Source organism: Notechis scutatus, chromosome 2, assembly GCF_049901735.1.
Source record: "Notechis scutatus isolate UNSWTSFEM ecotype Mainland chromosome 2, rNotScu1.2, whole genome shotgun sequence".
Lineage (NCBI taxonomy): Eukaryota > Metazoa > Chordata > Lepidosauria > Squamata > Elapidae > Notechis > Notechis scutatus.
Window position 1 is genome coordinate 163,983,694 of NC_142010.1, and position 14,631 is coordinate 163,998,324.

Here is a 14,631-nt window from a genome sequence, read left to right on the forward strand (position 1 = left end):
TGTATAAGGATAATCTATTGAGAATTGCTGTGTTATATATTTATAAAGTCACTTTCTAGGAGATAGGCATCCCTATGAATTTGATTAATAAATAAATTTAGTTAAACATGGCAATCAAATATGAGTAGAATAATCCTTACCTAAAGGATGCTTAAAGATGGATTTCTTGTGTTAATTTTTCAACCAATGCTATTTTTGATATAGTGTTCCAGACAACAATAACAACAACAACAAAACTTTAGTTTTCCATTGTTTTGAAATGGTAAATCCAGAAACTGACCACTCACCTAAGTTGGAAGTTCTTAATCTTGGTAACTTGCAGCTGATAGTGGGCATCATAAGGAGCCATGGAAGCTACATTTATAAATACAATTTGCTCGGAAGATCCATTCATGGGTACAGACTCAGATGGGCAGAGTGTACGACTGACTTCTGTGTAGTTGTAATTTCTTTGGTAACTGCCAACACAAAGCAAAATCTGACATTCAGAATAAAACCTGCATTTTAAAAAAGCCCACATGGTTGAGTATAAATAATGCTTTGGAGAAAAACATATACTTAGATACTAATTATCCATCCTCTACCAGCTGGGATCATAAATCAACCTGGCCCTGGACTCTTCAAACTCTTCAGGTTTTTAAAAAGTGTTTCTAAAGGACAGCAAGATGAGGTCAGACAAATCTTTGAGGGTCCTATAGGTCCTGCACTCAGACTCCATAAAATATTATCTAAATGAAGATAATTTCATCCAAATATTTATGTCTATGTTATAAAACAAGCTGCCATTTAAAACAGAAGGGAGGAGATAAAAATAACTCCTTCACTCAGAGCAGAAGTGTTACTGTGTCTGGAATATGTCATGAACTAGGAGCCAATAAGTGGCGTCACAAGGGCTCTATTCTTTCAGGCATTGAACAGTTCCAGCACTGTGGGTGAAGAGTATCTCTTGGCCTTTAGTACTACTCTGAATATAATCCGTGCACTTTGTTGACATCCAAGTTAGCTTTTTAACCTGAACAATTTCCATAGCTTACATCTATCATGCCTTTTGTCTCATTGCCTTATCTTCTGTTACCTACCTTCACTAATCCTGTTTATATCTCGTTATCTGCCTGTTGACTTTTCTGCATCGATTCCTAATTGCTGGTGACCTTTTCTCTTTGAAGTCTGTCCAGCACCAGTCAGCCTAGAATCCATGTTCTGTACTTGAATTTGGCCAAGAAAACAGATGCAAGGTAATGAGTGAAGTCTTCAAGTTGAGTTCAATTTCTGGTGATTTTATGGACATATCCCTGCAGTTTTGTTGGTAATAATATAGAAAAGGTGTCCTCTTGTTTTTTTCTAAGGTGTTTTTGACTTCGCAGTTTAGACCACAGCTCTGGGGTTTCCTGGTGGTCTCCTATCCAGATATTTAACAGTGTCTGACTCTATTTCTCCTTTTCAAGATTAGTTAGCCAGAGAGTCCCTAAACAAACCACTATTGCACAAGATTTTTGATGAGTTTTGATAAGTCTTCCTCTCTTCAGCCAATTTGAAGAGTACAGATTTAACACTCTGGAAATTCTGATATGCTTTGCTAGACAGGAATCTTTGTTTCCAGCTATGAAACTGCTAGACATATTTGATTACTAAGCAGTTACATTTTGATCCTGAATCACTTTGATGATAGGAAATCATATTGTTATAAATTGTTATATTGGTGTTATGGAATAAGCCAAATTTTGTAATAGCAAGAAAATATATTTTATTGGAATGCTCAGATCAACACTTTAACTCAGCTGATTTCAAATAGCTATTAAAATATTTTCAGAGTTTATGTGTTGAGTATAATTTCTCTCTAGTGTTTGTTTGACAATATATGTATATAACAGAAACAGGTATTAATCAAACAGTATGGCCCAAATGCCCTAGCAGCTTTTGAAATACTTGCAGTCTTAAAGTACCTTAAAAGATGCAATGCTTGAAAAAAAAAACCCAGCAACTGAAGGGATTAAAAAGTAAAACTACTCATGTAACTGAATTTGGAAGGATGAATTGGAATAATCCAATTTTGGAGAATTATATATTTTAATCTGCAATATATCTAGGTGTTATTTCTTCACTTCATAATTATTACCTGGGATATTTTTTGTAGTTTGTGGACTGGTTTCCAACAGAAATAAGAATCTCTGTTTATTCTCCTGGATTTCACAAGGTAATGGCATAATCAAAACACAATATTCTTCTTGCTAGATATCTTGATTAGAGACCTGCAGGCTTCAGTTCGAACAGAGAAAGCTAATCCCAGAAAGCTAAAACAGGTTCCTATTTTTTATACCAATCTACAATAAAGGCTTTCATTTTGTTCTCCAGTAGCTACCTGAAATCATTTTGAATTGAATGCCAGCCATTGACACCCATTTCTTTTATTTCCAAAATGGAGCAGTAAAAATATGGAAGCAGTTGTAGATGGATATTAAATGCAAGCTGGTGGTTAGAGGGTTTTTTTTTTTTGCTCAAAAGGTGATGTTTTTTGAAAAGAATGAAATTACCCTGACAGATCAAATATAAAATGTTGGAAAAAATGGATATCCTGTACTACGAAGCTTATATTTCTGTTTTTGCCATAGAAACCCCAAGAATTAATGTTCTGCTAACCTCCAAGTTGGGTTATCACAGGAAGATAGCCTGAAAACTAGCTTGTTCAGAACAGTTTGTTAATTACTGAGTGGGATCAGATAGCGGGCTCTTATCTTGACTGTGCTGAAACAAATATATTGTGCTCCCATTTCTTTCATTACTCCCATTGTTCCTAACATATTATATCTGTACTTTACTACAAGCCAGTTTGGATTCATTTTAATATAAATATATAAATTTAACAAATACATTAAGTATAACACAAAAGAGGTATAATTCATAGTAAACATATATTTCCAGCCATTTTGAGTTGTGCATGTCTATTTTACAAAACTCCAAAAACAAAACAGTTTTCACACATCCAAAATATATCTCACAAAGCTTTTTAGCAGAGAAAAGGCTGGATATTTTAATACTTTTTAGGCATATTTACTCAAATGACAGCTTAAGGTAATGCCCAAGATTATATGAAAACCAATATTGTAAAAACAAAAGTTGTTTAATCGGAAATTACTATCAACTTTGAATAGCTATTAGGATTCAATTAAATACAATTAAAGAGATTAAACCGGCAATACTGAATTATTTTTTAAACTTACTATCTGTCCTTATCTCTACACACTTAACTTGGTAAATTCTCTGTACAATAAAGAATAAATAGACGACAAAGTAATGTTGTGAAAAAAACTGAAGGAACGCTTCTTCTCTAGCAGGGAAAGTGTAAAAAGCTCCCATTTAAGGAATCTTTTTAGAAGGAATTTGAGGTAAGAAGTTGGAATAAGAAAAACCAAACAGGATAGAAATAAATATGACAGGAAGCGATTACTTACAGCCCATGAAAAATGAGAGGGAGCTGCCAGGACAGCACCCCCTTTTGCTGCCGAACTACAAACAAGACAGGGTACTGGTCATCTTTGGAGTCGCTCTTCACGGTAACACGGAGGGCATCTGCCTGCATAGACAAAGAGAAGACATCCTGGGTACTCCCATCAGTGAATGCCTGCTTTAATCCTTTTCTGATGGGAGTAAGCTAGGATGCGGCTCACAAAGACAAGAAGCGGACTTATCAAGACATTATGCATGCTCAGAGTTTGGGTAACAAACAGGGATAACATGAAATCCTAATACATGAGGGCAGGTACAATGCTGCTGTAATTTCTAAAACTTAGTCGGATGGAACCAGTGATAGGAATATATGCTAAAAGGATATAAATTGTTCAAAAGAAACAGACCCAACTGACTCAAAAAGAGGGGGAGGAGTTCCTTTGTATGTAAAAAATTGCTACACCACTATAGAAGTATGCAATACTAGGGATAAAAGCTTTCTTGAAAGTATTTGGGTGAATATTAGAGGAAAAAGAAACTATAGGCCACTCAATCAAGCAGAGGAAATACAGGTAGTCCTTGACTTATGATCACAATTCAGCCCAAAATTTATGTTGTTAAGCGAGACATTTGTTAAGTAAACTTTGCTCCATTCTACAACTTTTTCTGCCACAGTTGTTACAGTAAGTGAATCACTGAAGTTAGTAATCTGGTTAAGTGAATCCGTCTTCCCCATTGACTTTGCTCATCTGAAGGTCACAAAAAGTGATCATGTGAGCCAGGGAAACCCCAACCATGATAAACATGAACCAGTCGCCAAGCATCTGAATTTTGATCACGTGATCATGGGGATGCTGCAACGATCATAAGTGTGACAAACAGTCATCAGTTACATTTTTCAGTGCCATTGTAACTTTGAATGGTCACTAAACAAACTGTTGTAAATCAAGGACTACATGTAGACAAACTTTTTGCTAATCAGTTAGCCAAGGTGTTCAACAGTGGGGAACTTTAACTTCCTTACAACAACTGAGAAACAAATTCTGCAGTCAAGGGATAATCTAACAGGTTTCTGATGTGCCTAGTTGACAACTTCGTCACCCAAATGGTGGAGGAAGGAACTAGAAGCTCAGTTATACTCAGTGGCGAGATTCAAATAATTTAACAATTGGTTTGCCCAGGGTCAGGTTGGCTGTCACAGGAGGCATGGCCCATCCTCATCCTCCAGCTCCGCTGCACATGCAGATGAGCCTCCTACGATGGCTAACCTGACCCTGAGTGAAGCAATTGGTAAATTACCACTGTCTTGCTATCAAAGTGAATCGTGGATGCTGTGCTATGCTGCAATGGAGAAACAGGCAATGGAGCCAGGAGTGGGCTTCAAATAATTTAACCGGTTCTCTGCCCAGTTGCTGGGTGGGTGTGACCATGGTGGCCATGGCCTAATTGGCCTCTTGCATCACCCAGGGAGCCAAAATGGTCGCGGGGCCTCTATTTCACTCTCCCTGGACTCCAGAGACTTTTCTTGAGCCTCTGGGAGGTCCATTTTCGCCCTCCTCGGGCTCCGGAGGCTCTTCATAGGCCAGAAACGGGCCCATTTCTGGCCTTCTGGTGCTTCTGAGAGGCCCGTTTTTCACCCTCCCTGAACCTCCGCACAGGCCCTGCATTTACCTGTGATCTAAAATGGTCCACATGGGAACTCCTGGGAGGGGTGGGGCAGGGCGGGCAAGGCCAGCCAGTCATCCAAACTACCGGTTCACCAAACCAGATGTAAAATTAACATCCGGTTTGGCTGAACCTGTGCGAAGCGGCTGAAGCGCACCCCTGAATGGAACAGCCAGCACAAGGGAAGGAGGAGGAGAAGGAAGAAGAAAGAGGGAAACTGGCTTTCTCCTCTCCTCCGCTGGCCGCTCCATTGCCCATTTCTCCATTGCAGCGCAGCACCCACGATCCACTTTGATAGTGGGGAGGAGGGGGAGGGGTAATTTAACAACCGGTTCACTCAAACCGGTACGAACCGATTGAATCACATTATTGGTTATACTAACTAATAAGGTTAGATTGGTTGAAGGAATGGAAATTGTAGGAACTTTTGGGGACACTGACCATGTCATACAATTCACCATAGTGTAGGAAAAAGTGACTGGACAAAGTCAGCCTGTTGTTTTAGACTTTAAGAGAGCTGACTTTAACAAACTAAGAGCAAAATTAGAAAGAATGTCCTGGATGGAAATCTTAAAAGGAAAACCAATTCGACATGCCTGGGAAACCCTGAAAAATGAGATAATGAACAGCTAAGGAAAGTTAACTATAGCTAGCCTAAGGAAGAGAAGAATTAGGGGGTGACATGATAGCTTCTTCTGGTACTTGAGGGGCTGTCACAGGGGATGGACTTATTCTCTAAAGCAGCAGAGGGCAGGACAAGAAACAATTACCAGTAGTGGAAAGAGAGATCCAGTTTGGAACTAAGGAGAAATTCCCTGAAAGTGAGAACAATGAATGAATGGAGCAGTTTCCTCCTGCAGTTGTGAGTGCTCTACCACTGAAGGTTTTCAAGACAAGATTGGACAGCCATTTGTCTGGAATGGAAGAAGGACTCCTGCCTTAGGGAAGAGGTTGGATGAGAAGACTTCTAGCCCTTTCTATGTGAGACAGAAGGTATTCCCCCAAAGACAAAGCTCCTCAGCAAGTACAGGTAGTTCTTGACTTACAAGAGTTTATTTAGTGACCGTTCAAAGTTACAATGTCACTGAAAAAAGTGATGTATGACTGATCTTTTTTTACACTCGTCACTGTTGTATGGTCACTGATCAGAATTCCTACGCTTGGCAACTGACTCATAGTTATGATGGTTGCAGTGTCCCAGGGCCATGTGATCAACTTTTGTGAGTTTCTGATATGCATAACCAATGGGGAAGTCAGATTCATTTAACAACCATGTTATGAACTTAACGACTGCAGTGGTTCACTTAACAACTGTGGCAAGAAAGTGTGTAAAATGGGACAATACAAACGTGTCACTTAGCAACATAAATTTTGGGCTTAAGTGTGGTCATAAGTCAAGGACTACCTGTGTAGGCAACGTATTGCACCATAGACATTTTTCTCAGGTGTAGCCTGACGTAGCTTCTTCAAAAGAGGAGGGATCTTCTTCCAGGAGGCTATTCTTTCAACTGAGGGAGTAGGGCTTAGAAGATGCCATTCGCCTATAATGCACAGCAAATGTTTATGCTAATGCTTTAATGTCACCAGGAAGACATAATGCTAAATAGAGACATGGGAACAATGGACACACCTTTACCCCACTTGGTCTGTTCAAATTAAGGCTTCACTTGTGTGTAAGGGATAGTAAGTAGGTAAAAGTTATAGTGAACTGAAGAGGCTCTGCAAAAGCAGAGTTTATGATCACAGGAAAAATCAAGAACCCGGTGAGTAGATCAATTCTTTGAAACCTCTCTAGACAATGAAAGAAAGGGAAATCACCCACATTGCTCTAGACAGCTGCTCCTCCTCAAGGGAGGCTGCAGAACAGTAGTTTTCTGTGAGTTTGAGGCCACACAATGAGACCTTGAGTTTTTTGACATCAGGATTGAAACATTTCTCCTTTATTTATTATAAATCTTATACGGAATGAAAAATTATTAATTTTATATTTTACATACACATACACACATTGACTTGTCTATAAGGTTGGCAAGTTAAAAATTTACATGTTTTGCTTTATTATTTTTATGTTTTAGTTCAGTGAAGGATTTGTTCTTTTCACATTTCCAGGTAATTGTATTTTTTTCTTTGCTGATAAAAAGAGAGTGGGTAATAAGGATATTACTGCAAAGACGGAATGTGTATCAAAATAAGCAAATATACTGAATACGTTGCCCTCTTTCTTACATAGAACTGAGAGTTGGAGAATATCAGGAGAAGCAAAAGTACTTTGAATGCAAAGCGAATGGGTTATTTTGGTATATGGTAAAATAGAAAGAGTCAAAAGTAAATAAATTGGACGGAATGCAAAAGCAAGTGATAGACATGAAAGAAATATACTTAAAGAAAATGAATGAAAGAATATATATTTCTTTCATTTGTGCATTGTCAGACTTCAGGGTTTACACATACACACACACTGATGTAAACCTGACTCTACCTAATTGAAAGAAATACATTTAGATCATTTACAGAGAATGAATGAGCATCTCTTTAATTTAATCTCTTATTAACACATTTTCTTTTATTGCACTTTGAATAACATTGCTTATCCCCCTCAAAACAAAACAACCACCAGTGTGATACATGGATGGAATAATAACCTGTGATTACCAATGTGGGGTTAATTGTTATGTAATTCCATGATAACATGCGCTCTGACATTATCTCAAGGAAGCAACAGAAGCATTTGTCATGACTCAGAAAGAACAGGGAAATCTGAAGTTTGTTTAAATGGGAGTTTTATTTGCAGAAACAATCACATAAAAACAAAGCAAGTTCAGAAAAATAGCTTAGCTCCTGGGAAACTGCCAAAACGGGAGGCGGAGGGGGACCTGAAAGGGATAATGAATGAAGAAGCCGACTGGTTTTCAATTCCGAATCGCTAGGCCTTGTCCCTCTCCTCCCTTCCCCATCACCTGAGCCCCGCCGCAGGCCTTCAGCCGTTGTTGCCCCCCCCGGAGGTCTCCTCCCGCCTCGCCACGGGAGCCCGCCAGCCGAGCCGAGTCACCCCCTCTCCGAGCAGCGCAGCCTTCCAGGGCTCCAGCCGCACCTGCCCCAGGGAGCACCTGCCGCCACCTTACCTGGCCCGCCTGGCTGGTGTAGTTGAAGGAGTACAGCCGCTCCGTGCCTCGGTTGACCGTCCCGTTGAAGACGTGGTCGAACTGAGCGGCGTGTTCCGCGGCGCCAGGGCGAAGGCTACTCCGCGACGCCCTCGGCGGCTGCAGCAGCTGCCCCTGAGCTCCAGCCACGGCCAGGAGGAGCCCGGCCAGCCCTGCCCAGCCGCTCATCTCCGCCGAAAATGGACGAGGCTGCCGACAGGAGAGCGGCCGGGGCGAGTTTCGGCGAGCCCGGGGCCTGGCGCCCTCTGTTTACTCGCTACCTCGCTGCCTTCCAGCCGCCGCCGGCCGCTCGCCGCGCCCGGGGCTTCTCCCGCCCTTCTTCCTTGCCACCTGGCTCATTTCAGAGGGACATCCGTAGCGGGTCGAGGCGTGGTCAGTGGGTCTTCGCCTCTGAGCGGCGAAGCGAGGCCGGGTTTCCCCGGACTTCGGAAGGAGAACGCCGATCTCCCTGGACGCAACTTTCCACGAGAAAAAAAACCAGACGAGGAGGCTGCAGTCTCGGGGTTCGGCAGCTGCGCATCCAGCCTGGGATCGCACGTGCGGAGACCTCGATCCGTCTAGGAAGGAAGGAAGGAAGAGAAGCTGCCAGGTGAAGCGCTGCCTGCCTTCCTGCCTTCCTTGGCGGAACGCGGAGAATGTCCCGGTCGAACTTACCAGAGCCCAGGAAGTGAGCTGCCTCTGCCGCCGCCGGCGACCCGCGTCCCCCGAGTGTCTGCCTCTTAGCGCGGGAGCGTAACCCGTCCTTCTGCGCCCCCTCCCCCACGCCGTGCTTGGGGTTGGCGTGTTCGCTTCGGCAGGCAGGGGGACAAAAATTACAAGTTCCGTGCCTTTTTCATAGGAAACCTCCTAAGTGCGTTTCGTTCAATCGTGTCCGGTCTATCTTGTCCACACCTTTGCCTTTTGTTAAGCAATGCTTTGGACGGGGGTTCGTTTTGAATAGCGAAGCTTATACCCGGATTTACCCCACTTTTATTGCGGGATTCAGCAAGGTAGAGTTCTGATGGTGATACTGATTTGAGATGTTAGTCTAGGGAGAGCCCTTAGGGAATCGTGCAAACTTTATGTTTTACTTCTATTTATTTATATACTGTATTACCACCCCTCACCCTCTCCTGTAAAGCCTTAAGAACAGAGAAGAGATGCGAGGACTAGAATGAATACAGAATTTGGGCCAATTACCAGCCCTGCATGCTTACACGGGAAACAAAAGGAGGTGAGGGGAAGACTATGAGGAGACATAATTGTTATTTTCAGGTATCTAAAGGTGGTTATTCAGAAGACTGAGAAGAATTGTTGAGTTTTGTTTCCGAAGACAAGAAACAACAGGTCTAAATTATGAAGGAACTGATTTTGCCTGGGTATCAAGAAAAAGTTCCTAATAATTAGAGCAGTTCAGCAATGGAATAGATTCCAGGGTTGGAAGCTTGTGGACTTTCTGACACTGGAAGGGTAGTTAGCAATTTGGCAAGAATGGTGCAATACAGGATGTTTTTCATTGGACCGCTATCGGACTAGATATCCTCTAAAATCCCTTCCAAGTTCCAACCTATTTATTCCATTCCAAGATTAGGTGCTTCCCAAGACAGTTTCCTTCTCTAAATCTGGCCTAAACACTAGTCTAGTGGGAATAATTCTAAATAATCAGTTTGCCCACTTATGCTACCAGCATTATGATTTTACTTTACTTGTCCTCAAAAGGACATTAGGAAATGGTCGCTAGATATTTAGGAATCCCATGAAGAGCTCTTCTGAAAGCAGTAAATAATGCCTTGTTTAGTGGTGTAGGGATCATTTATGGACCGCACTATCCAAAAGGTCCTTTGCTGTTTGAGGCAGGACAACAGTGTCATCCTACCCTGCATTCAGCTGCGCTGGGGGAATCCTTCAAAACAGCAGAAGGCAGCAGAAACAGAGAAAAGGCAGAAGAAATCACAAAGCAGCTTTGTCTTCCTGGCTGCTGTTCTCTTATTGGTTGCCTGGAGGCTGTTTATGGTCTGTGGCCTACTCAGGGGAGCAGCTGCCAGTGTGCTGCCCATCTCTGGCTTGAAAGCAGGCACCTTGCTCCATAAGAGAAAGCAGATGTCCCATCACCCAGACTGTCAGCCGCTATTCACAAACATCACCATGGCTGAGGAAACGGGTGAATAATGACCTTGAAGTCACGGCTGTATCTTTTACTGCCTGGTCATGGATAGACCTTCCTCCCCCGCCTCCCCCTGACCAATAAAACTGCGTAATTAACCCCAACAAGGTGAATTCAGTATATTGTATAACTACGAGGCATGAGATGGAAAAGCAATTGTCATTCTGTTATGGCTGTGCGTGGGCAATCTTTTCCTATAGTTACAACTAACTCTACGTTTGAGTGGTTGCCACATAATTAGAAGTTATGAAACAGCCACCAACATATGACACAGATTGTGACAACAGACTTCTGAATTGCAACGAGGCAACCAGCTTCACTCAAAACTCCTACCTGCACCAGGTTTTTAACCTCCCACTGCTTGCTGTTTTTGTTCCCCAGAAGTGGGAAACAGATTGCATAGGTGCAGGGAAGTATTCGAAAATAGGGTCTTCCGTCTTGTTGCAACCACTAACAGTCTTCTGTGTCTTCAGGACTTCTTTATCTCTGGAGAGGCTCTTGCTTTCCCTACCCTTTTGGGAAGTGGAGCGGGGGGGGGGGGGTTGTTCAACATAGAACTTCTCAATCTCAGCAGTTTTTTTTTTAAAAAGTTTTTTTTATTTTTAAACACAAACATACACATAAACATAAAAACATAAAATCCTCTTCCATTTTATATACATACAGTGTGTCAGTTGGTTAAGTATCTTTTGTGCTATACTTTAGTAGTCATTTAACTCACAATTTATATCAGTCTTCATATTATCAAACTAACATATGTTTATATATTTATCAGTTATTAATCATCCATGACTAAACTATTCCATCGTTTTATACAAGATGTTCCAAGTTTTATCTTAAAATTTATGTTATACTTTCAACCAGTGGTTATATATATCTATATTATGTTTTATATCAATCTATTAGATTTCTATCATAAAATTATCTAGTCTATTATATTACCATGCCTTTTTAATCCAACCATTGATAAAACAAATCCCATATCATATAAAATTGCTTATCTTCTTGTTCTCTGATTTCAAATGTCAGTTTACTCATTTCAGCACAGTCCATAATTTTTGGATAACTTCCTCCTGCATAGGTATTTTGTCATTTTTCCAGTTCTTCGCAAATACAATTCTAGCTGCTGTTAAAACATTTACAATCAAATATTTCAGTTCTTTATTGTATATGTCTGGTATGACTCCCAATAAAAAGATCTCTGGTTTAAAATCTACATGTTGTTTTATCATTTTTTCCAACCATGTGTGGATTTTAGTCCAATATTTTTTTGCGTCCAAGCATGTCCACCACATATGGTAATATGAACCAGGTATCTGATGACATTTCCAGCATTTATCCGATTTATTCTTAAACATTCTCGCAAGTCTCGTCGTGGATAGGTGCCACCTGTAAAACATCTTATACAAATTTTCTTTATACGCAGTTGACATTGTCATTTTATAATTTTGAGACCACAATTTTTGCCATTTTTCCGAATCAATCCCATATCCAAAATTTTTCCCCAAGCAATCATTGTTTCTTTAACTTGCTCCTCCTCCAATTTAAATTCTAATAGATGTCCATAGTTTTTTAATTACCTTTTCATCAGTACCCACCAAAATTTTATCTAAGTCAGTCAACTTATCATAAATACCTTCTGCCTTGGAGTCTATCAAACTTAGATTGTATTTGCAAATAAGAAAACCAATTCATTTTTACACCTTGTTCTTGCAACGTTTGCATAGATTTAAGTTCACCCTTTTCATTCAGTAACTCCCCATATCTAACTGTTTGTTCTTTTTTATATATTATTGGATAAGAAAAGCTTCAATAGTTGATATCCATGTTGGAATTTTTAAGTAATATTGTCTTTTAATCTTCTCCCAACTCAAAAACAGTGCCTCACGAATATAATGTCTTCTAAAATACCCCTGTGTTTTAGTTCCCTTATACCAGAGAAAGGCATGCCACCCCAGCAGTAAGTCATGACCTTCTAAAGTCAATAATCTACTGTTCCTTAGTGTTATCCATTCCTTTACCCACATCAAACTTGTTGCCTGGTAATACAGCTCCCAATTGGGCAAGGCAAACCCTCCTCTTATTCTTGCATCTTGTAACAGCTTTAATTTTATTCTTGCTTTTTTACCCTGCCAAATATATTTCAGCACAATTCTATTTAAATCTTCAAAAAACTCTTTCCCTAATCGAATAGGAATTGTCTGGAATAAGTACAGTATAAAACTCTAGGCAATATATTCATCTTAATTGTGGATATTCTCCCAATCAATGATAGTTGCAATTTTCCCATTTCATCAAGTCTGTCGCAATCTGCTGTTTGAGTTTAACATAGTTATCTTCCTTCAGGGTACTGCATCTTGGTGTAACATAAATCCCTAAGTATTTAACCTTGTTCGTGACCTGTATTTTTAAAGTTTCTTCCAACTCTTTCTTTTGTCTTGTTAACATATTCTTTGTTAATATCTTTGTTTTGTCTTTATTTATTCTCAAACCTGCTACTTTTCCATATTCTTCTATTTTTTCTATTAATTTGGGTGTTGTTTCCATTGGGCCTTCTAATATAAATACCAGGTTATCTGCAAAAGCTTGCAATTTATACTCCTCCTTTTTAATTTTCATTCCTTTTATTTCTTTTTCTTCTCTGATATTCCTGTTCAACACTTCCAATGTTAACACAAACAGCAGAAGCGACAATGGACAGCCTTGCCTTGTCCCTTTTCTTATATCTATGGATTCTGTTAATTCTCCATTCACCATCACCTTTGCAGTTTGTTCATGATATATTGTTTCAACGGCTTGGATAAATTTCTTACCAAAGCCCATTTGTATCAGTTGCAGTAAAATAAATCGCCAACTCACATTGTCAAAGGCTTTTTGAGCATCTAGAAACATCAAGGCCATTTGCTTCTCAGGGTGTGCTTCATAATATTCCAGAGTATCCAAAATGATTCTTACATTGTCTTTGTCAATCTCAGCAGTTTCAAGGTGTGTGGATGTAGGGGAATTAAGATGTTTAAAAGCTGAACATCTTAAAGTTGCTGAGGTCAAGAAACCCTGATTTAACTGCAGAATTTAGCCTGTCTTCATCATCACCAATGTTTTGCCTCTCTTAACATCAAATTGGCCACTGCAGGATAGGCATTTCAGGCAGCAAAGGCTAAGCCACTCTGGAAAGCCTTGGTGGCTATCAGTTGTCATTATAAATTGCAGTATTGTATCTGAAGTAATTTATGTATGGTCAGGGTCAGGCTATGTTTATTTTATTACGATGTCATTGGGGACCTTTTGTAGGGGATGTGGTGACCTAGTGGTTAAGATAGGCTGGGCTTGTCAATCAAAAGGTTGGCAGTTCAACATCCAATCACCATGTGACAGGGTGAGCTCCTGTTATTTGCCCCAGCTCCTGCCAACCTAGCAGTTTGAAAGCAAATGCGAGTAGATAAATAGGTACCACTTCGGTGAGAAGGTAAGAGTGTTCTGTGTACCTCATTGTATAGTCATGCTTCCATATGACCATAGAAAATATCTTCGGCTCCCTTGGCTAAGAAACGGAGATGAGCATCACCCCTAAAATTGGACGCTACTGGAGAGGGAGAGACCTGTATCTTTTGCGGGGGGGGGGGGGGGGGGGGAGAGACACATTTACTGGTTGCTTTCCTTATCATAGGTGTTTTATTATTTTCTCACAAGTGAAGGCGAATATGTGTGTCCCAGGATAACGTTGCAGGATCCAATCTGGGCTCCAGTACGAGTCTGAAAGCTCGAGAGACAAAACACCTGGTCCCAGTGACCAACCCAGATTGGTTTATTATTATTTTCTATTCTTTATTCGATATAATGTTCAGATCCCTTATCAAGTGTTCTGTCCAATTCTGGGTGTTGCCTTTTAAGAAGGATTCAGCTGAATTACAAAAAAAAAATGCAGTGGGGATGAGGAGGCAGCTAAAAACCAAGTCCTAGGAAGACAAATGGTGGGCAGGGGGATTTGGGAAGAGAATTGAGGAGAGGATATGATAGCTCCCTTGAAATATCTGAAAAAGGATACGAGACAAGAAAATCAAGGTCCTGCTGTCTGTTCTTACAAGAAGGCAGAAAATGTAATGAAAGATTTTAATTACAGGAAGAAAGATTAAGTCCCCCATTGCTGTTCCTAAGCCTGAATCAAAAAAGAACAAAGCTGCGTGCAAAGCTAGCAATCCGATCCTGTAAACATTTTTC

General features: G+C 40.5%; 1 protein-coding gene across 5 annotated transcripts in view; it reads right to left on the reverse strand.

Moving 5' to 3' along the window:
• Positions 1-9,159, reverse strand: part of SIDT1 (SID1 transmembrane family member 1) — a 67,532-nt gene extending 58,373 nt beyond the window's left edge. Inside the window, exons 1-4 of one of the 5 annotated variants that reach the window (XM_087957243.1) lie at positions 8,925-9,040; positions 8,232-8,827; positions 3,450-3,571; positions 288-458 (exon numbers count right to left, since the gene is read on the reverse strand). In XM_087957243.1, the coding sequence (XP_087813369.1) occupies positions 288-458; positions 3,450-3,571; positions 8,232-8,438 (500 nt within the window). In that variant the 5' untranslated portion in view covers positions 8,439-8,827; positions 8,925-9,040. Of the gene's footprint in view, positions 1-287; positions 459-3,449; positions 3,572-8,231; positions 8,900-8,924 lie in introns of those variants that run through there. The other 4 variants (XM_087957247.1, XM_087957246.1, XM_087957245.1 and 1 more) reach the window with 4 other exon arrangements.
• Between the last annotated feature and the right edge of the window lie 5,472 nt (positions 9,160-14,631).